General features: G+C 39.3%; 2 protein-coding genes across 2 annotated transcripts; both read left to right on the forward strand.

Annotated features, from left to right (window-relative positions):
* The first annotated feature begins 6,200 nt into the window (after nt 1-6,200).
* Nucleotides 6,201-19,759, forward strand: LOC117289237 (NFX1-type zinc finger-containing protein 1-like). Its single transcript, XM_033770264.1, has 3 exons — nt 6,201-6,547; nt 12,011-12,541; nt 14,656-19,759. Exons 1-3 carry the CDS (start codon nt 6,249-6,251, stop codon nt 19,664-19,666), a joined length of 5,841 nt encoding a protein of 1,946 aa, XP_033626155.1. The 5' UTR covers nt 6,201-6,248; the 3' UTR covers nt 19,667-19,759.
* Nucleotides 19,667-21,850, forward strand: LOC117289154 (NFX1-type zinc finger-containing protein 1-like; the record flags this gene model as incomplete). The annotated part of the gene is made up of 1 exon (XM_033770150.1): nt 19,667-21,850. A coding segment is annotated over one exon (1,047 nt), but the record flags the coding sequence as incomplete, so codon positions are not given.
* Nucleotides 21,851-23,553: the final 1,703 nt, after the last annotated feature.

Raw genomic sequence — 23,553 nt, forward strand, 5'->3', positions numbered from 1 at the left:
TTTGATATCCAATTACGAACTTTAGGGGTACAACACAGTCAAATGTAAATTATCATGATAGAAGTAAAAAAAACAAAAAAAAAAAACAAAAAAAAAATTAGTTTTAGTACATAAAGGCCTATATTATTAAAAAAAAAATATATATATATATATATATATATTGCCTCTGAAGAAGGTCCGGATTGGATCGAAAGCTAAGGCCATCTACCCTATTCATTATATATATATATATATATATATATATATCAAATAATAAACCACAAGGGAAACTGACTGGGAACATTTTTAAATGATTTTTTGGATTGAACAAAGAAAAATTGACTAGAGCGGGATTTGAACCAACGACCTCCGGTTTAACGTGCCGGCGCTCTACCAACTGAGCTATCTAGCCCTATGTTGGTGGTATATATATATATATATATTTTTTTTTTTTGGGGGGGAGACACCGGGGTATGAAAAAGACACCCCCAAAAGTGAAAGATATTTCCCGAAATGATTAGGCTATGGTTATTTTAAACGTATACTATTACGAACCTAACACTGTATTGCTTTATATTTCATTTTGTTAGTTTGCATTGTACACTAATTTGTTGTTTAGGAGTAGTTATTGCTTTGTAAACTCTAAAAATGGACTTAAATGTTGAGCCTTTTATGGATGCTGGGAGCGAGCATAATTTTTTTCCCGAGAGGGCAGGGCTATTTTAAATTTGCAAAGGGCACTATTAATGGGACAATATTAAATTCTACGATTTTGTTTTGAGGACAAGAGAAACAAAGGCAATGGCTCGGTGTAATTCTAGGACATAAGAACTTTTTTAGATTATTAAATAAAGTGTGAATGTGATGCAATTTTAAACATTTAAAAACTAACTATGGGTTTCTTCCCTTTTCATCCTAAGTACAATCATAGGCATTTAAAATGTTGAGTGAAAAAAAAAAAAAACAACAACAACATAAATACATAAATAAATAAATAACTATATTAATAGATAAATAAATAGACGCAATTTGGTTGAAGAAGGAGACTTATACCAAACTGAATATTGATCCTATAAATAGATGTTCCTACATAGCAGTCGGACTGTTTCGAATTGTTTTTAGTTTAACCAATGAATTTAAATTTGAAATGGTTAAGAAAAAACTCGGATAAGTAAACGCCGTTTGGGAATTGACATAATTTATATTGGAAATTAACTAAGTATCTTATGTTTACGATCAAGATTTAAAATTTAAAACCTGTTATAGTTTATCATTTTTGTTAGAGTTATGTCATAAACGAAGAGCCAACTTTCGGAAAAGTTCATTAGCAAACGGATGAACTTATTAAGTCAAAGATAGGGTAACTTCTGTTGCACGAGGTTTAGTTAACATTCTTATGAACATTTGCGGTAGAAGTTTAACGATTTAATAGATGTTGGCATATGACTTGAAGGCACTGGACATTATTGGTAATTATTTAAAACAATGTTTTAGCATAAAAGCTTACTTGTTATAGGAGCAACGGAGACTTGTTGATAAAACATTGTGAGAAACGGTCCCTATGAAGTAACGTAGAGTTTTTGAGAGAAAGAGGTAATTTCTCACTCAAATAAGAGACTGCAGCTGAAGCCTTTTATAGGCAGATAAAAGCACACGCATATTTTATGCATAGAGGGATACACGAAGTGAGAATACTGGTATTTGATAAGTACCTATGGTGTGTCTAGTACCTTTAATGACACAGGGTTCACCCTTAACACTAGGCCTATGTACATCGCTGTCTGGGAAACCGCTATGGGCTAAAAACCACCTCTCAACCTAACCTTTGGGCTAATAAAACTGTGCATTATACTTGTTTGAAATGGTACATTTTGAATATGTGTCCATATTGTGAGAGATGTGAATGTGATCGGTACCAATAGTAAATGCAGAACGATACATTAATATGACGATAGACTATCTGGGATACTTTACAAAAAGCTTTACAAAAAGCTTATTAAGCACTCTGCAAACTTATCTTGAACAATAATAAATTCAGTAACAATCTTTATACATGTCATATTGTTAGGAACTGTCTGTGTTAGCACTTAATCAAAAAGTCGCGAAACTTTGTCTATTGCGTATTGAAATAAATGTGTTTTAGTTTAATTTAATTGAATAATAAAAAAGCATATTGATCATTTTCAAATTATAAACTCATTGTTTGGTAATAAATCTCTATGAATCTTGGGTTTAGTGGGCCTATGGGAGTAGACAACAACCAAAAACATACAAACATTTTAGCGGTCCTTAAAGATTGAATATAGGACATACAATGTGAGATCCAGCCTCATGCCTGGTAATGACCGGAGTGGTGGTTGGTCGCTGTTAATGGACCGCCACAGAGGTCAGCCACCAATCAAATTCATTACCACACAACAAATATTGCTTAAACATTTTTTAAACAATTTAAAGGTAGTGTTTTTCTTTCGCTGTTTAAAAAAAAAAAAACATTATTTCTTGTTCGTTAGGCCTACAAGGGCCATTCTTTTGGCTTATCAATTTTGCCGTGTAACTTCTCGAACTCAAAACGAACGATTTATGAATATTTTTCAAAACAACGTTTATGAGCTTTGAATATTAAAGGCAGTGGACACTATTGGTAATTACTAAAACTAATTATTAGCACAAAACCTTACTAAGTTACGAGTAATGAGGAGAGGTTGATGGTATAAAACATTTTGAGAAACGGCTCCCTCTGAAGTGACGTAGTTTTCGAGAAAGAAGTAGTTTTCCGCGAATTTTATTTCGAGACCACAGATTCAGAATTCGAGGTCTCGAAATCAAGCATCTGAAAGCAAACACCTTCGTAAGACAAGGTGTTTTTTCTTTCATTATTATCTCGCAACCAATTGAGCTCAAATTTTCACAGGCTTGTTTTTGTATGCATATGTTGGGATACGCCTTAGTGAGAAGCCGGGTCTTTGACAATTACCAAGAGTGTCCACCGTCTTTAAGCCCCGCGAGTCTTCCGTTTTGAAACCCCAAAGGAAGTCAGTTCAACCACAGAGTGTAATAAAACACCCACAAAACATCAACCCACCGACGTTTGTATGGATGGAATGCAAATGACGTCATTGGACGCCATGGCTGATAAAGAAACAACGGAAACATGCACGCGTTGTGTACATAATCTCAAAGGGAGCCCTTCACTACGTGCACGTTTCATCAAAGATGGCGGTCAATGTAAAAGGTGTCTAGCCTATTATTGAAAGGAACATGTATAAATTTATTGGTTGGCAACATGTTTTAGGCAGCCTGTTCGCTGGGCTGCACTTTAACATCTAATAGCAATGTCTGATTATTATCTGACACGAATACAACGGCTACAAAAAGAAACCTTTGAGTTTTCGTATCTGGCAGTCTGGCAATTTTCAATGGCGTGATCGATGTTGCCTCTCATCGGGAAATCCCAGAATTGAGAAAGCTTACAAGTTATAGTACATTTTTAGAACGTCAATATTTTAGGCCTTATAATTATAATAGTAAATTGTGGTGAGGAATTCAAAAGAGGGATGGAAGTATGTTTCGAACTCAACAGTGTACGAAGACATGTTTACCCTATGCAGTTTCCCCTCTCCTTTTTGACGGGTGTTGCGAAGCGTTGTAAACTTTTTTATTTTTAAACTATTCACTACTGGGGCGCTTTACCCGTTGGTTTACCAATTATTGTCACTGTATTTAAAAACATATTTGTTTGGGGGGGGGGGATATATTGTTTTTTCCATTGAAGAAAATTGTTTTATTACCGCCACTACTTTTCAGTAGAGTAATGAAGCATTTTTGAATATTCTATACAAATCCTTTGCCTGAAAAAAAAATCCATTAGTTTAATCGGGTTGAAAACACAGCATCAAAGATGGCCGCCAGCAAGACGGTTAATTTAAAATAAAAAAATGTATTTAAAATTATCAAGTTTATACACGTCACATCAACTTTTCAATAAATAGTTAAAAGGGGGATAGTTAAAAGGGGGAACTCGTAAAAAAAAGATACTAACAACGTTAATTGACCAAAGGTCAAACAAACAATTGACATGGTGACAACTACTTTACAACCATTACAAAGTAAACTTTATCTTCGTTTGGACTACAATAAGTTCGCTTTTATCTGATCGTATAGACGATGTGACCTATGTTTACATTCAAACCGCCCTCTGTTGACAAAACACTATATACGTCATGTTTCGCCGGGCACTGAGTTGCGTAGTCATAGTAAGATTGCGTACACTTTCTAGCTGGCTGCCAAAACACAAAGGTTTTGCCCGGCGGTATGTGCGCGAATCATGTTATGGTTTTCGTGTGACGTCAGAGGTCACATCGTCTTACCAGCGTATGGATACAAGTGTTAATGGTAGTAAAACGCGCTATCGATGTCACCATTGTCGAACTTCATGGCTTCCGGGTTGGTAAAAACTCAGGCTGTGCCGTTGCTGTATTTATGATCAAACGTGGGTGTATGGACGTTTGTTGGGGGGAGTGAACGGCACTATTGCATCCATCTAACACATTGCCCGAACATTTGACGTTACGTGATAAACGAGGGGTAAGTGCCAGTTTGAACATAGTTTTAAAGTCTGATTAATTTACTGTTTAATTGTCTTATGGCGCAAATTTTGTTTTCAAAAGTTATATTTAGTATCAAAATGATGAACTCACGCCTAGGCCTATACTACAGAATATACCAACGAGTGTCACGACTACAGTTTGGCATCAGTAATACCAAACGTGCCTAAAAGGGGTTTGCGTTAAAGGCACTGGACACACTATTGGTATAAATTACTCAAAATAATTGTGAGCATACAAAATTACTTGGTAACGAACAATGAAGGACTGTTGATGGTAGAAAACACTGTGAGACGGCTCCCTCTGAAGTAACGTAGTTTTTGAGAAAGATGTAACTTCTCACCTAAAGAAGACTCCAGGCCTGAAGCCTTTTATGATGCGTCTGAAATCATACTTTGTGCAACAATTTGTTATTTTTTAAATTTTACTATTCTCTTGCAACTTCGATGACCAACTGGGTTTTCATTTCCACAGATTGGTTATTAGTGTGCACATGTTGGGATACACCAAGTGAAAATACTGGTGTATCCAAAAAGGTGTCCAGTGCCTTCAAGCAATCGATGGGCTTTGACGTGGGAACACATAAATAATATTATAGGTGGTGAATTATTCCCGATGTCATACTTCAGAAGCTGAATTAATGTTATGATAAGAGCAGGGTTTTTTTCAGCACCGTTTTTTTTTTTTTTTTTTTTTTTGATGCGGCGCTCTCAGGTCAAATCCGGTTTTGTGTTACACTTATTTTCCAGTAGAACGGGTCAGTATACAACGATGAGGAAATGCAAGTAACTGAAAATACGTCTCAACATATGCATAAAATAACAAACCTGTGAAAATTTGAACTCAGTTGGTTGTCGAAATTGCGAGATAATAATGAAAGAAGTTGCGTGCTTTCAGATACTTGATTTCGAGGCCTCAAAATCTAATTCTGAGGTCTCGAAATCAAATTCGTGGAAGAAGAAAAAAATCCCCGAAAAACTATGCGTTACTTCAGAGGGAGCCGTTTCTCACAATAATTTATATTATCAAAAGCTCCCCATTACTCGTTACCAAGTAAGGTGTTACTAATAGGCTTGAGTAATACCAATAGTGTCCACTGCCTTTAAAATGTAGTAAAACGCTGATTTTTGTGTACGTCCTTGTCAAAGTAGAAAAGAAAAAAAAACATCCATTGGCGTCACATTTCCAGCTAGTTGTGTCATTTTGACTGACAACAAATTCCTCTTCGGAATGTACAGACCCGGTTTTGTTGATATTATGTTAACAACAAAATTAATATTCTTTATCCCCGATGCAACGTCAGGTTAGTTTTACAGTGACAGATGAAATTGTGAAACTTAAATGGATTTTAGGTCTGCTTGAATTTAAAATTGATTTTTATATGATTTTTTTTTTCTCTTCAGAATAATGGAGGTTGATGCGGATGATCGAAGTGGTCACGAGAAACAGGCTGGTGCCAATAACCTCCATCGAGCTTCGCAAAGCCACGAAGTCAGACAGACGTCTTCCAGGGGGCGAGGGGCCGCACGAACGTCTGCCAGTGGGCGAGGGACTGCACGAACGTCTTCCAGGGGGGGAGGGGCTGCACGAACGTCTTCCAGGGGGCGAGGGGCTGCACGAAGAGCAAATGGAAGATCACACGGTGCTTTTGGTGGTCGGTCTCAAATGAACTCTTCGACTCGACAGACACATGTAATCCCAACTGACACTTCAAGTAGAAGTACCAACATCGACAGGGGTGCAAGTGTTAGTCACCCTGGAGGTGCTCGACCCAAAGAGGGTAGACATACTTGGAGGAGGGGAGAAAACCTGAAAAGTGGTTTTAAAAGCCACGAAAGATCCTCGAATCCGACAGGATGTACGGCTGATAGTGCGTGGCCGGAAAGTGAAAAATCGCAGCAAGGCAGATCTAAGGGGTCGCGGGACGGCGGCTTTAGGCGGACAGATAGAGCGAGCTACCAGGGGTAAGTCACTCTAGCATTTCACTCGATGCTAAAGGCACTGGACACCTTTGGTAATTGTCAAAGACTACTCTTCTGACTTTGTGTGTACCTCAACATATACATAAAACAACAAACCTGTTAAAATTTTGACTCAATATTGGTCGACGAAGTTGCGAGAGAATAATGAAAGAAAAAACATTCTTGTTATTGTGTGCTTTCAGATGCTTTGAAATCGGCTGAGGGCTCTTATCAAATTCGAACATTTTAGTGAGAAATTACTCCTTTTTAAAGGAACACGTTGCCTTGGATCGGTCGAGTTGGTCTTTGAAAAGCGTTTGTAACCGTTTAATATGAAATGCAAGTGGTTAGATAGATAGTGTAAAAGTAGAATATAATGATTCATACAAACATGCCTCGAAGTTGCACGGTTTTCCTGTTACGTTGCGAAAAAAAAACGGTCGGCCAAGTTGTGGAGTCAAAATTTTAAACCCACAAAATGGCAGACCGTGTTAGTTCGCGACGTAAAAGGAAACTCGCGCAATTTCGATTGATACTTGTGTGGGTGGATCATTATATTCTACTTTTAAAATGTCTTTCTAAATGCGTTTCATAACATTCCCAAACGGTTTCAAACACTTTTCAAAGACCAACTCGACCGATCCAAGGCAACGTGTTCCTTTAAGAAACTACGTTACTTCAGATGGAGCCATTTCTCATAATAATCTATATATCAACAGCTCTCCGTTGCTCGTTACCAAGTATTTTTGTATGCTAACAGTTATTTAGAGTAATGGCGAATAGTGTCCGGTGCCTTTAAGCACACGTACAACAATGGTGTCAAAACGGGCCAGTATCCCGGCGCTTTAGGTAACCCAACATAAATAAAATAAACCTGTGAGTGTTTAAAGGAACACGTTGCCTTGGATCGGTCGGGTTGGTCTTTGAAAAGCGTTTGTAACAGTTTGTTATAAAATGCATATGGTTAGAAAGATGATGTAAAAGTAGAATCGATGATCCACAAACATTTGCCTCGAAATTGCGTAGTTTTCCTTTTACTTTGCGAACTAACACGGTCGGCCATTTATGGGAGTCAAAACAAAAATTTGACTCCCATAAATGGCCAACCGTGTTAGTCGTTGAGGTAAAAGGAAAACCACGCAATTTCGATTGATACTTGTGTGGATCTATATATTCTACTTTTAAAATATCCTTCTAATCATATGCATTTTGTAACAAACGGTTACAAACTCTATTCAAAGACCAACTCGACCGATCCAAGGCAACGTGTTCCTTTAAGCTCAGTGGGTCATTAGAGTCATAAGGAAATCACAGTAAATAAATACTTTAAAGGGTTTGGGTACTTTTTGTAACACAAAACACAATGTCCACAGATATACATTAAACTTACACCGCGAGGGTTGAAATGGCACCGTGTTTATCAAACTTGTTGCATCTATGATCTATTTCTCTTTATGAATACAGAATAAAGATATTTCAGATAAATGTATTTGAATACAGATTGTTTTTGCATTTTGTTGTCCTAGTGTGTTTTTTGTTACAAAATATCAAAATCTCAAATAAATAATACAATAAATATGATGTTTGTATAAACAATTGCCCATGTACTTAAAATTAAACTTAATCATACGTCGTTGTGATGAAAACATTAACTCTACTCACATTACATTCAATGATTTGTTGACATAAGTAATGTGCAAAAAAAAAAAAAGTTTAAATATTGACATCATGTGTTGATTTAGGAATAAGAATCTACTTGTTGACAACAGGAAATATTGCCATTTGTTAAACCTGTTTTGCATAAACCATGTGTACATGAAAGTTGAAACTGTATCTGGAAATATATCCCTGATTTTACAAACACAGTAACTAGGTAGTGTTACTCTATTTCCAGTACCATTCTGACATAACACATGTTGTCTGTGAAGGCTGGCTGGGTGGCAAAGTCATTTGTTGTGTACATCATGCTCCCCTGGTGTACATGTCATTCCGGTGATGTCGTGCCAACTCTAATGGTGGTCCACAACAAGGTGCCTCAAGATCTTTTCAAATATAAACACAAACAATTTTGAAACAATTAACAAAATACAAATTTATTGGTTATTTTGTACATGTACATAGAATATAAAACCCATGCACTTGATGTTGATTAATTAAAGTGACATTTTTGCAAATATTACCTCCCTGCAGTCGATTTCACGAAACTTTGCGCAACTGCGTGAGTCCACTTGCGCAACGTTAATGGCGCAAGTTGCTCCATAAACGTTGCACAAGTGGACTTACGCAGTTGCGTAAAGTTTTGTGAAATCGGCTGCTGGTCAAAGACATGATGTTATTAAAATTTGGGATTTGGCTGTTCAGCGTGAAGTTTTTTGGTATTGCAACGTTGGCGAAGGAGGCTGTTAAAACAAGTAATTACAATGAATGAAAGCTTAAATTTGTGTTTCCTTATTAAATGTTTGTTTACACATTTACTTTGTTTCCTTTTTTTTTGGGGGGGGGGGGTACACAGATCAAAATATCATGTAACAAAACTGAACTGCTTTGACAGTACATGTGTATATTGTTATACATGCACATGTAGGTACTGAACAAGTATGCCATTGGCAGTATGAAATAATCAGTCTCTTACTGCCAAGTTTGAGAAGCATTCATCCGGCCTTTGTTGGCAGCATGACCTCTCCTGTTGTGTTGGCATCTCCCTACAGTTGGTACAAACACACCAGCTTGGCTAGCCCAGGTTGGACTCCTCCGTTGCAGGCAACGCGACGGAGTCCAGGGTATAAAGGTCTCGTACCATTGCGAAAAAAATTCAAAAATCTGTTAACAATATTTCTACCTAAGTCGGGAGTCTGAACTTTTACTCACATGTTCCTTGTAGTTGGAACTCAAAGTTCGCATTATTTAAAACTGTTGAATTTTCTCCTTTGGTGTTAATATTTTGTGATAAGAAAATTGAAATTAGCGTGTTCCGATCCCACGTCGTGCACTAACTTCCGTGTAAACACTTTCTTGCACTGATCACTGGCGGCCTACTATTTGCAGCCAAATCGCTGTCAACCTGCGTTAACCAAACACTAAGCAGATGGATAATAGTCGGTGAGCAATTTACACAAAGCGCAGAACTATGCGATATCGAGCATTGACGTCTTGTGCCAAGACTCCATGAGCCGGAAACGTATTTTTTTCCTAGGACAAATGAGGCCACCTTTTACCATAAATTAGCGCATGCTAACCGTCCCAAGAAAAAAAAATATACGCGCGCAGGAAAGCGCCCTCTGTTGTCCGCACATGTACAAGAAGCACTGTGAAAAAGCAAGACGGCGCGCGGCAGACGATTTTTTGCTGCACGCTTGGATTTTTTTTGTTGGTTTTACAAGAAAAAAAACTTGATATTTGTAACCGAAATTCAACCTGAAATTTATAAACAAATTCTATTTGAGCTAGAATATTCTATGCCTCCTGGATTTTAAAATGTATATTGGAGGCGTTGAAGGCGAGTTAACGGCACCTACCCTGTTTTGACGGCGAATAGCGGCAAGATAATGCACTGTACTCAAAGCCATGCGCACTTGTGCTCACAATATCAAATGGTACACGATGATCAACATCGCCAGCGCAGAACTTCGACATATTTTCGGAATGATAATTTCTTCCATGGATATATTTGTTAGCTGTGAACTTGTTGAGAATATAGTTAGGGACCCCCTAAATATATGAACGGAATTTCAGCTTCTCAAATCAGGTAAAAAATAAAGAAAATTGTAGTCAAGCTTGTGTTCGCATTGTAAAGAACCTTTATACCCAGGACGTCAGTGCAGTGGCACTGACTGACATCCTACCAGGGCTACAGCTTGGCAAGAGCTTTGCGGAGGTGGATGATGTGGACTTGGAGGTGCCGGGTTTGATGAGGTCTCCAAAATGTTTACGCCAAGTCCTGGCATCTGCTCACATAGTACCTTCAACAAGAAATTGATAACCATTAATATAACTTATTAGTTTTATTTTTTATTGTTTGAAAGGTCACACTTCTTTGAAAGAATTCGGGTTGACTTGGGTACGAGTTGACTTGGGTGCAATATTTTGGGCAAACTGTTTAAAACAAACAACAAACATTAATTTTTTAATAAACCTGTACTATTTTTAAAATTGACTTCTACAATTTTTACAAAAGCCCTCTCCTTCCCAGCCAGATAAGCGACTCTTTTAACTGTAGCATCAAAGTAAATTAGTGTAAATTATGTTATTAAGTCATTAGGACGCTAGACACTCGATTCAATACAAAATTACATGTAAACTCGTCATAGTACATGTACATAAGGTTTATCGCGAATAGCAAAATATCAAGAGAGGGCGCTGTTGAACCCACACAAAGGTATAGGCGCTGCGTGCGTGAGTCTTAGAAACTGCATATAAACTGCCCCAAATTCCTTCCCACAATGCATTGCGTTTCTGAATCGCGATAAACCTTATGTACGTACTCTCACAACTCAGTACTGCGGCTGTCATGACTGTGAATTTTACGTGTCATGTCCACAATAATAACTAACATTCCCCCCTGTGTATAAACAATCACGGTCCGTTCTCTCTCTCGTCTGCTAATCCATGTCCCATTACATTATTCTTACCCTGATCGTGTCTTCCATCATCTCTTTGCGTAGAGCAAGGAGCTGAATCTGTGTTTTTCAGCGATCCATTTTGACAGCAAAATGGTGTGTTTACATTTCACACAACGTCGCGAGGTAGAGAACGATATGTTTACCTCGTGTTCTTCTGTTAGGTTTACCAGGCCATCGGCTACGGCGCCAGCCTAACTGCTGTTCATCGCGCATAAACGGACGATCGTTTTGACGTCTTGAAAAACGTATATATTTCGCGGGACATGTTTCGGGGTCAGAGGTCAGTTTTTTTTATTTTAAATTACCATTCACTAATTATAACACATTAAATGTGTTTTATTGCAAAAAACAACTCTTAATAAGTATAAGTAACACCCTCAAACGTGAAATTTCGTGTAATCTGAAGGCAACGTGTTCCTATAAAGACACTGGACACTATTGGTATGTGTCAAAGACTAGTCTTCTCACTTGGTGTATCTCAACTATGCATAAAATAGCAAACCTGTGAAAAATTGAACTCAATTGGTTGTCGAAATTGCGAGATAATAATGAAAGAAAAGAAAAAAACCTCGTCGCACGAAGTTGCGTGCTTTCAGATGCTTGATTTCGCGGCCTCAAAATCTAATTCTGAGGTCTCGAAATCAAATTCGTGGAAGAAGAAAAAAAAATCCTCGAAAAACTATGCGTTACTTCAGAGGGAGCCGTTTTTAACAACAACATTAATATTCTTTATCCCCGATGCAACGTCAGGTTAGTTTTACAGTGACAGATGAAACGGTGAAACTTAAATGGATTTTAGGTCTGCTTGAATTTAAAATTGATTTTTATATGATTTTTTTCTCTTCAGAATAATGGAGGTTGATGCGGATGATCGAAGTGGTCACGAGAAACAGGCTGGTTCCAATAACCTCCATCGAGCTTCGCAAAGCCACGAAGTCAGACAGACGTCTTCCAGGGGGCGAGGGGCCGCACGAACGTCTGCCAGTGGGCGAGGGACTGCACGAACGTCTTCCAGGGGGGAGGGACTGCACGAAGAGCAAAATGGAAGATCACACGGTGCTTTTGGTGGTCGGTCTCAAATGAACTCTTCGACTCGACAGACACATGTAACCCCAACTGACACCTCAAGTAGAAGTACCAACATCGACAGGGGTGCAAGTGTTAGTCACCCTGGAGGTGCTCGACCCAAAGAGGGTAGACATTCTTGGAGGAGGGGAGAAAACCTGAAAAGTGGTTTTAAAAGCCACGAAAGATCCTCGAATCCGACAGGATGTACGGCTGATAGTGCAGGGCCGGAAAGTGAAAAATCGCAGCGAGGCAGATCTAAGGGGTCGCGGGACGGCGGCTTTAGGCGGACAGATAGAGCGAGCTACCAGGGGTAAGTCACTCTAGGATTTCACTCGATGCTAAAGGCACTGGACACCTTTGGTAATTGTCTAGTCTTCTAACTTTGTGTGTATCTCAACATATACATAAAACACCAAACCTGTTAAAATTTTGACTCAATATTGGTCGCCGAAGTTGCGAGAGAATAATGACAGAAAAAACATTCTTGTTATTGTGTGCTTTCAGATGCTTTGAAATCGGCTGAGGGCTCTTATCAAATTCGAACATTTTAGTGAGAAATTACTCCTTTTTAAAGGAACACGTTGCCTTGGATCGGTCGAGTTGGTCTTTGAAAAGCGTTTGTAACCGTTTAATATGAAACGCAAGTGGTTAGACTAGATAGTGTAAAAGTAGAATATAATGATTCATACAAACATGCCTCAAAGTTGCACGGTTTTCCTTTTACGTCGCGAAGAAAAACGGTCGGCCAAGTTGTGGAGTCAAAATTTTGAACCCACAAAATGGCAGACCATGTTAGTTCGCGACGTAAAAGGAAACTCGCGCAATTTCGATTGATACTTGTGTGGATGGATCATTATATTCTACTTTTAAAATGTCTTTCTAAATGCGTTTCATAACAAACGGTTTCAAACACTTTTCAAAGACCAACTCGACCGATCCAAGGCAACGTGTTCCTTTAAGCTCAGTGGGTTATTAGAGTCATAAGGAAATCACAGTAAAAAAACACTTTAAAGGGTTTGGGTACTTTTTGTAACACAGCACACAATGTCCACAGATATACATTAAACTTACACCGTTTGAAGATAATGACAGCAGCAAGCGTAACTTAAAGTATTAGTTGCTGAGGTGCTATAGTTTTTGAGAAATGAGTAAAACAATGTCATGAAAATACGATTTGTACATGCAAAAATAATTTTCGTCTCATGATCACCGAAACGGAAATCATTTTCATGACAATATTTTACCCATTTCTCAAAACCTACAGCACCTCAGCAAGTAATATTTTAAGGGTAGCTTTCTACTATAATTATCTTCAAACGGTGTAAGTTTAGTGTAAATCTGTAGACATTGTGTTTGTTTGTCCTACAAAAAGTACATATATCCTTTAATGCTAACACAAGGGTTTTAAATCACGAAATCATTTTTTATTGGTTTACTAAATTTTAAAAACCATAGTGTTTTAAACCTGTACTTAAAAGAAAAATTTGTCCACCCTGATAACCATCCTAATACTTGAAACTTGTTCAAATCTATGTTTCCATTTACACAATAATCTTGCGTACACCAATCAAAGTACCATTAACACTTTGGTATGGAAACTAAAAAACAATGTCACGAATAAAAGAGTTGACGTATTTTTAAGAACTTTGAAAAAAACACCCACGTACATACCGGTATTATCTCAACCGTTCGCTTTGTGTAAAAACGAAGTCACCCACGAAATGTTGCCATTACATCAACAGGAATACTCCATGGGTCGTCAATTGTATAATTGTCTAGCCTTCTAAGCACAGAACAGGCGTGACCTACACAACGTATTGTTAACCCCTTTAGTAAACTATGCGAGCTAAAGGGGGAAACCAAAACTATTTATGGATTTATAATGTTTACGTTATACAAATTATACAATGTATTACATAAATAAATAATACACGGTACGATGACCAGCAGCGACCCCAGGTAGGGGAGTTGGGGGGGTCTACACCGGACACATTTTCACTAGCTGCTTAAGCATAACAAAGTAGCTAAACACAGCAAAACAATGCTTAAGTTTAACAGTTGTTAAATACAAAATTTTCAGGTTCGATTAAAAAAGGTTTCGTTAGCTACAATAATTTGGCGTTGGTTATTTACAATACATCCAAAACCACATTTAGTTGGTGGGTATCTTTAATTTTGCAATGATAATAAAGCCACCCTTGGTTCTTCGACAAAACCAAGTGATAGTTCTATACGTTGGAGCAAAAATACAAATTTTCAAAGAATAAGGACAATCCTACTTGGTTATGAAAAAAGATTACTCAACATTGTACAGATGTATGGTAAAAAGGGGCAGGCTTCTGAAAGTCAAATCCTTAGAAAAGCTCAGTCGACTTAGTAAAACACTAACAAAAATGGTATACTACTTTAATTCTTTCTTTACAGTGATCCAAGCGGGGGTTATCAAAGATGGCGGAGAAATCAAAGTGACGCTCCTCAAACCTCAGGGCGGTACCAAGGTCAAGTTCAAGTTCAGCGCAGGTCGACTGTGCGTCCGATCCCAGAGGCAGAATTGCAGAAACTATTAAGAGAACAACCAATAAACATACTGTCTTGTCTAGTGAGTAAGAAGGGTGAATGGTCATCTTTATTAAACCAAAACATTTTCAGTGATGATCTAGTTATCCTTACACTGCGTGTGTTATACTGCATTTGTGATATAGACTCTGTTCAGGATGCCAGATTAAACTTAAATATAATATTTGATCTGCTAGCATCCTCTTGCTTTCTCAGCAAACATTTGTCGAGGTATTTAGTTTCTGTAACCGAGAAGATGCAACTGGGTGAAGATGGTAATGAAAGCATAGGTCTTAATGTTAACATGATGTTGAAAGTACTGAGTGTATACTTGCAGCATAAACCAAATGGTTATGGAGAGATGGCAGTAGTATTGATTCTTCTTGATAAGTTGACGTCGTCACCAGCATTTGTTAGTCAGGCTTATTTGATGATTGAGGTGCAGAAACTAAAAGAAAGTTTTCATATCCTGGAAGAGTCTCAGCAAACCAAGCAAACAGTGAAGGTTAAACCACCACCAAACAACTTCAGAGATATTCCAATCTTCCCCGACAGCTCAGAAATTAGGACACCGACGCAGCCATTCCTACGAAAGAACATCATTCATGGAAGATATCAAGACGTGGAGCATTATCTTGATGTGCAGTTCAGGTTGCTGAGAGAGGACTTTGTGGCACCGCTACGGGAAGGTATCATAGAGTTTCTCTCTGTGACAAACAGTCGCCATCAAGATATTCGGGTGTACCGCAATGTCACTATTCAAAGTAAGAAGATGGGGAGACGTAGTCTTCAGTACACCGTGAAGTTGGACGTCAACGGTCTCAAACAGATTAACTGGGGAAAGCGTTTCCTATATGGTTCATTTGTCTGCCTTACACAAGACAAGTTCCAGCACATCATCTGTGCGTCTGTGGCAGATAGGAACGAAAAGGACTTGAAAAAAGGTCTTGTTGATGTTTGTTTTCTTACCGAGTGTAGTAGCACGCCTACAGGTACCTTTGTCATGGTTGAATCAGTTGCTTTCTTTGAACCCTATCGACACGTCTTACTAGGGCTACAACGAATGATCAGCGACGATTTCCCCTTTGAAAGGTACATCGTGAATGTTTTCTCTTTTGTTAGAACACCCAAGTATCTGAGTGGAGAGTGCTCTGATGTGTATGACCTACGATCATTGGTTGTTGAAACTGATCAGGTCTTTGAAGATGAGGGTCTGACTGAAACCTTCGTAAATGCAACCTGTGTTTCGATTTTAGATCCACAAAGTTGGCCGACTGCAGAGGCCTTACATCTTGATGAGTCACAGAAGGCAGCTGTGCAGGCAGCATTGACGAAGGAGTTTGCCATCATCCAAGGTCCACCAGGAACGGGGAAGACTTACATTGGTCTCAAAATCATCGAATTACTTCTGTACAATTTACTTACGACAACAGATGCATCTCCGATTCTTGTGGTGTGCTACACGAACCATGCTCTCGACCAGTTTTTGGAGGGAGTTCTACGTTTTGGTGAGAGGAATCTGGTTCGTGTTGGACGCCAAAGCAAAAGTGAAGTGCTTAAATCTTTTAAGTTTTCGTCTCTCAAAAAACAGCTTGGAAGACATCACCCTATGAAGGACATACAGAAAGAAAAAGAACTCAGGGCAATCACATCGAGGCTACAATATACACTTTTAAGTGTAGCTTTTGCTAAAACTGTCGTATATAAAGCAGAGACACTACAACCATTCATGACTGATGACACACAAAGAACACTTTTTGAAAAATTCAAGACTGAGAAGGATCCAACAGCAAACCTTCTGAACTGGCTGTTTGTAGTTGATATCGAAGGTGAAACAGATCGACCAGATTGTTTAGATTCAAATCAAGACCAGGATAAGTTTATAGACGTAGAAGATGAAAGCAATCGGATACAGCAAGAACGCCAAGCCGAGGACGAAGCCGGCTTCAGTTTTTTTGACGCGCAACGTAAGCAACAGGAACATTCCGTTTTAAGACGAAATGCAGCATACAGCAGTGAATGCGAAAAGCGATGTGGTAATTCAGGATATAATCTTCAGGAAGAACTTCAGAAGGATGACATGATGTCTGAAACAGAAGTTTCTAGAGTCACAAATGTGTGGAGTCTGACGTTAAGCGACCGTTGGCGGCTTTACCGACTCTGGGTGAACAGGTACATTGAGGAGCAGGAGGAGTTGCTCTCGAAATATCGCAGGAGTTATGACAGCCTTTCAAAGGAAGTTGAAACTATAAATGCAAGCGTCGATTTAGAAGTTCTCTCAAAAGCAAGGGTAATTGGAATGACGACAACAGGTGCGGCCAGATGTCAGTCGATGTTGCAGCTTCTTGGTCCCCGTATCGTGATAGTGGAAGAGGCTGCTGAAGTTCTTGAAGCTCATATCATCACCACCCTGACTGCAAAGTGTCAGCATCTCATTATGATTGGAGATCATCAGCAGTTGAAGCCAAACCCAACAGTCTATCGCCTGGCTAAGGTCTTCAAAATGGATACCTCTTTGTTTGAACGGATGATCAACAATGGCGTACCTTGTCAAACACTAACCCATCAGCATCGTATGCGTCCTGAAATCTCAAAACTCATGAAGAAACATTTTTATAAGAATCTTCATGACGATGAGTCAGTGAAGGGTTTCGATGACATCAAAGGAGTGGCACATAACATGTTTTTCATTGATCATACTAAGCTTGAAGATGGATCAGGCGATGACAACAAAACCAAATCCAACCATCATGAGGCTGAGGTCCTTGTCGAGTTGTGTAGGTACTTGTTGCATCAAGGATACCGGCCCAAACAGATTACCATTCTAACCACGTACTTGGGTCAACTCTCCACCTTCAAGAAACTTATGGATAAAGAGACCTTTGAGGGAGTTCGGGTGTCTGTGGTTGACAATTTCCAGGGAGAAGAAAATGACATCATACTTTTGTCTTTGGTTCGAAGCAACAAAGAGGGCTCCATTGGGTTCCTGAAGACTTCGAACCGTGTATGTGTGGCCTTGTCTAGAGCTCGCATGGGTTTCTATTGCATAGGTAACGGCACCATCTTGAAGAAAACACAGATCTGGCAGGATATCATTGGCACTCTTGAAGCTGAGAATCAAGTTGGTTCGACACTGCAGCTTGTCTGTCAAAATCACCCTGGCACAGTGGCTGAAGTTGCCTCAGCGGAAGACTTCAGATTCAAGGTTCCGCTGGGAGGTTGCGGGAGGCCGTGTGAGTTCACGCTTGCGTGTGGCCACCGTTGTGAATCATCCTGCCACCCGTACGACTGTGATCATACCACGTACAAGTGCAGAGTTCGATGCACACAGTTATGCAAAAGGGGCGAACATTCTCGTAACATTGAATGCTTTGAATCTGACAACCCCTGTAAAGAGATGGTGTTGAAGTTAACACCCAAGTGCGGTCATGAATCACAAGTAATGTGTGACGATTTTGAGTCGGCCGATTGCACCGTTCCATGTACTAAGAAAATCACATGTGGACATTCATGTACAAACCTATGTTGGCAAGAGTGCACATTAGCATCATCATGTACAGTAAAGGTTACGAGAACCTTAAGACAATGTCGTCATAAATTTGTCACGGAATGCTCCGGAAAAAAATATTTGGCAGAATGTCCTCATGAATGTGACAAAATATTGAGCTGTGGACACAAATGTCCAAACAAATGCGGCAAGTCGTGTCCAAAAACAAAGCGGGATATAGTAGGCTGGCGTGTATCTGAGTACAAGAATTGCAATGATTTCTGCACAGAAAGGTGTGGAGATCAATTATCTTGTGGACATACATGTCCTAATAAATGTGGCGAACCATGTCCAAAAGCAGAAGTTGATCCAAACTTTGGGGAATATCTTGAGCTTGAAGATTACCAGATTCCACTTATATGTACAGTCATGGTGAGCAAGAGGCTTCCTAGGTGTGGTCACACTGTTATTGAGGAGTGTTACCGGGATGTGAATTTGAGATCTTGCACAGTGATTTGTAACAAGGAGTTGCCGTGTGGTCATCGATGTAGTCTGACATGCAGCGAACCATGTACATGCTTACTAAGTGTCAAGAAGACGCTACAACCTTGTGGCCATTCTTTCCAGATTCCCTGCAACAAGACGGACGATCTTAACAAATGTACCAAGAAATGTCCGAAGTTATTAACATGTGGGCATCGGTGTCCTAATAACTGTGGAGATCCATGCCCAGGAGGAGCTGACCATAACCCAAGCTCAGCTCAAATTAACAATGTAGTAGCAATTGTTTGTCAGCGTTCGGTAATGAAGAAACTACCTGGATGTGGCCACAGTTTGGCCTTGCCTTGTTTCAAAGACGTCGAGTCAGTTGCATGCTTAGAAAAGTGCACTGAAATTCTACCATGTAAACACAATTGCCCCAACAGGTGCGGCGAGCCATGCCCAACAACTACCGATGAGGGTGACGATTACAGTTTGTCTGACAACAGACAACCCTTTGCAATGAAATGCCAAGAAGGTGTCACCAAAAAGCTAGTTTGTGGCCACATCGTAAGAATGCCATGCTTTCAGAACAACAAATTGCTGTTATGCCCCAAACCCTGTGAGAACATTCTGTCATGTGGTCACCGATGCTCCAGAAAATGCGGCGAGGCGTGTCTTAGTGGAGGTCACCATGCAGAGTCGGAGAGCGAAAACGAAGGGGAGACACTCTGTTCTGGTGCGGATGCTGAGGTAGAACTGCCATCGTGGAAATGCCAAGAGTCTGTCTACAAAATGTTACCTAAATGTGGTCATTTTGTAAAACTGCCATGCTGCAAAAAAGCAACAACTGCGATATGTCCAGAAAGTTGCCAAAGGGTTTTTCCTTGTGGTCACAAGTGCCCCAAATAGTGCGGAGAAGTGTGTCTGACTCCAGAAGAATGCAAAGCAGTGGTTAAGAAGAGCCTTCCGCTTTGTGGCCACGTTGTTGAAACTTGGTGTCAAAGGAACATCGACTTAATTAAGTGCACAGAAGACTGTGAAAAGGTGTTACCCTGTGGTCATGTATGTTCCAACACCTGCAGCAGGCCTTGCAAAGCTGAATGTTCAGAACCATGCAGCCATCGACTACGTCGATGTGGTCATAGATGTCCTGGTGAATGCGGTGTTTGCTTAGCATCTTCATATCACGAGCTATGTGACAGTAAATGTGAGAAACCGCTCATCTGCGGCCACATCTGCAAAAGTGCATGCGGAAAATGTTCAGAGGACTGCGATGATTGTGAACCTAGCTCTACGACGAAAGAGAGTCTCGATACGGGCTCATCATCAGCGGATGCCGAGGACTTTCAACAGTGCAGACATAACACTAAAAAGAGTCAACTTTTCCCACATGCCTGTACCTTACCTTGCAGTAAAAAATTGCAGACACGTGCGCACAACTGCAATCATTTTTGTATTGGTGTCTGCAACGAGCCATGCCCTCCATTTTGTTTAACTTGCAACAAAAATAAAGTAGTTGCATCTTTACCCCAGCAAACTTGTCGTCGAGGTGACACGTTCATCTACCTCCCAGACTGCAACCACCTCTGTGAGACACGGTTTCTCGACAAAATGATGGCAGGTTTCAGAAGTTCATCTGACTGCGTTCAGGTACGTTCTCCAACATGTCCCAAATGTGACCGGCCAATACGCAAGTGTCAGCGATATCAAGACTTACTTAAGGTTATCGATGAGTCAATTGACTCGGCGAGAAAACAAGACGCAAGAAGTAAACCGAGGAACACCACTCGTGACGTCAGCAGATCCGCCATTGTTGTCGGAAGTTGGATGAGATGTCCAAAAAGTCACGTGTTCAATCACAAACGGACTACAAGCTCGCATGACAACAGAGACAACAAAATTGTACTTTGTCAAATGTGTAGGCAACTTTTTTCTAACATCTCACCCAGTACTTAGATTTTGCAACGTGACTGGTTCAGAGCGGGTCACACGAGGTCTTCCATACCCCTTCCACGTGACGTCACACACATAAAAAGCGCCCTCACTGGGATCAAAGGAGGCAAATGATTTGAAGATAGCTGTGCGTACAAAAATGTGCGCATTTTACAAGGGTCACATTGTTACTAGAAAGCAGCGCGAGCGTGACACACTCTACCATTAGCAACTAATGGACAGTACTAAACCCGCAGCAACCAATCATTTACTGCTTTTATACTCGTGCTCTTTTATAACAAATTGCAGCACTCGAAACAGCAAAAAAATACACGATTAACATAGATAGGGGTCAATAAATAAAACAAATTTTACAACAGAAGCGCAACTTGCGCCTATCCTGGCCGCTTTTTGGGGAATCCAAACATACAAATAGGACTCGACTCTAAAAAATAATGTTCAATATTATGTTGGACGACAACAATATTGATCGTTGCTGAAATTCACAAAAATACTTTCAATCAATAAGGACAAGTTCAATTAAACAAATTTTGATTGTGTAGGAAAATCCCTGTTACGTCATCACTAATGTGACGCTTTGTTCAGCGAGGAGCTATAACAAAGAAAACCTCCACACACGACGTCAAAGTACTAGTTAATTTGTCATTATGACGTACGCCGTCAACGGCAGTATAGTGTTCCTAGTTTTCAAAACGTTTAGGGTGGGCTTGATTTTTTAATCGATAGTTACTACAGTTTCAAAAGTGTACAAATATCTTACTTATCTCAAATAATAAACAAACGTATTATAAACAAGTCTAAATAGCATGCCAGTTATTATTATTACTATTTTTTTTTTGCTCAGACAATTTAACGTTTCACTTGTATTCACACTTTCATCCGCAAGTTTCTGAAATGTACAGTGTATACAAAACAAAACTTTAGTCTCAATCACCACCTTTTTGGATTTTGTGTACACAGGTCTAGTACACTTAGAATTTGATGGCCCTACTTCGTAGTGTTGTTTTAATATCTACAACACAAGGGATATATTGTCAAGACAATAATTATTGACAACATTGAAGGCACCGGGAAATATAGTTTAAATTTTTTCAAACATAGAGTATTATGTTAAAGGCAGTTGACACTATTGGTAATTGTCAAAGATTAGCTTTCACAGTTGGTGCATCTCAACATATGTATAAAATAACAAACCTGTGAAAATTTGAGCTCAATCGGTCATCGAAGTTGCGAGATAATAATGAAAGGAAAAAACACCCCTGTCACACTAAGTTGTGTGCGTTCAGATGGTTGATTTCGAGACCCCAAGTTCTAAACCTGAGGTCTCGATATCAAATTCGTGGAAAATTACTTCTTTCTCGAAAACTATGGCACTTCAGAGGGAGCCGTTTCTCACAATGTTTTATACCATCAACTTCTCCCCATTACTCGTCACCAAGAAAGGTTCTATGCCAATAATTATTTTGAGTAATTACCAATAGTGTCCACTGCCTTTAAGTCACACTAAAACGACTTTTTAGTAATTGTTTGTAACGATTTATATGTTTAAAAACTAGAAAGTTGTTTGAGTGGTTGATTCCTCCTATACCGCTTAAGTGACGTCAATTGAGGCAGACTTTGCCTTCATGCGTAGAGTAAACACACGTGCAAAGTACATGCACATCCAAGTCGTGAGTTTTTTTTTTCTTCTTCTTGCATTTTCCGGCAACGCCGACCAAATGTATTGCTGCTGGATGCAGCAAACCAACTAAAGGTGTGGTCAGTCTGCATGGCTGGTCAGACTCACAATAGCAACAGTGCCCAGTGGTCCGGTCCGACGTCTTTTTCAGTGCTGTGCAGCATTTTCTCTTCAAATATCGCGCCTCGATTGACGTCACAAACAGCGCCGTCTCGGGTCGGGCCTGTTCTTAAATTTGTAAATAAGATAATAACTAATTTTGTAGAACCTTCGTTAACTGTTTATTCACATTCCACTCATCAAAACACATATATTAGTGACAAAAGCTTTATTTTGACAAAATACCACTTCCAGGTGACTTGAAGCTTGAAAATGATTGTACCCAACAAGTATACAAATATTGTGTTCGAAGGCATTCAGATCGTTTACTTAAAGGCACTGGGCACGTTTGGTAATAAGTGTCAAATACCAGTATTCTCACTTGGTGGGCATACCCAAACTTAAAGGGACACGTTGTCCTGGATCGGGCGAGTTGGTCTATAAAACATCTTTCTCATTCTAACCATATGCATTTCATGACAAACGGTTTTCAAATTACTTTTCATAGACCAACTCGCCCGATCGAAGACAACGTGAACCTTTAAGCATAAATAACAAACTGATTGTTATGAACATTCGAATTAAGAGCGAGTTTAATATTTTGGGTATTAAAATCGGTCACAGCTCTGAGTGCTGATTTCATAATAACTAATGAATTAAGACTTATAGTAAAGAAGTTTATCTCTTTGATACGTAATTGTAGAGTGATGTTAGCATTATGAGATACTCCTGCCTTGCTTGAACGTTGTTATTTTGTTTTTATAGTCTTAAACAATTATTAGATTTAATTGTGGCTCGAATAAGGAACGGCAGTTGGTGAATGGATCATGCATGGGAAGATCTTTCATTTTACTGATCAGTTTTAATTTTGCGAGAAGTGGTTTTGTTTTGTTAATGTACGTATAGTTTCTGTGACTTCTGATTGTTACACACAGACGTGCCTATATATGGCAAGCATGTACAGAGAGGATTTTCCCCTTTTTCTTTTACAAGAGACTCAATGATTTTGTATGTTAATACAAAATGTAGCACTAGTTTCATTTTCATAGAGAGTTTTGCGTTTTGA

This window comes from Asterias rubens, chromosome 4 (assembly GCF_902459465.1).
Source record: "Asterias rubens chromosome 4, eAstRub1.3, whole genome shotgun sequence".
Classification (NCBI taxonomy): domain Eukaryota; kingdom Metazoa; phylum Echinodermata; class Asteroidea; order Forcipulatida; family Asteriidae; genus Asterias; species Asterias rubens.

What these genes read in the sequence shown, in the direction of transcription:
- LOC117289237 (XM_033770264.1), top strand. Translation starts at nt 6,249, where the DNA reads ATGAACTCTTCGACTCGACAGACACATGTAATCCCAACTGACACTTCA. An exon ending in GATAGAGCGAGCTACCAGGG is followed by an intron (nt 6,548 to 12,010) that starts GTAAGTCACTCT and finishes TTTTCTCTTCAG; the next exon opens with AATAATGGAGGTTGATGCGG. An exon ending in GATAGAGCGAGCTACCAGGG is followed by an intron (nt 12,542 to 14,655) that starts GTAAGTCACTCT and finishes CTTTCTTTACAG; the next exon opens with TGATCCAAGCGGGGGTTATC.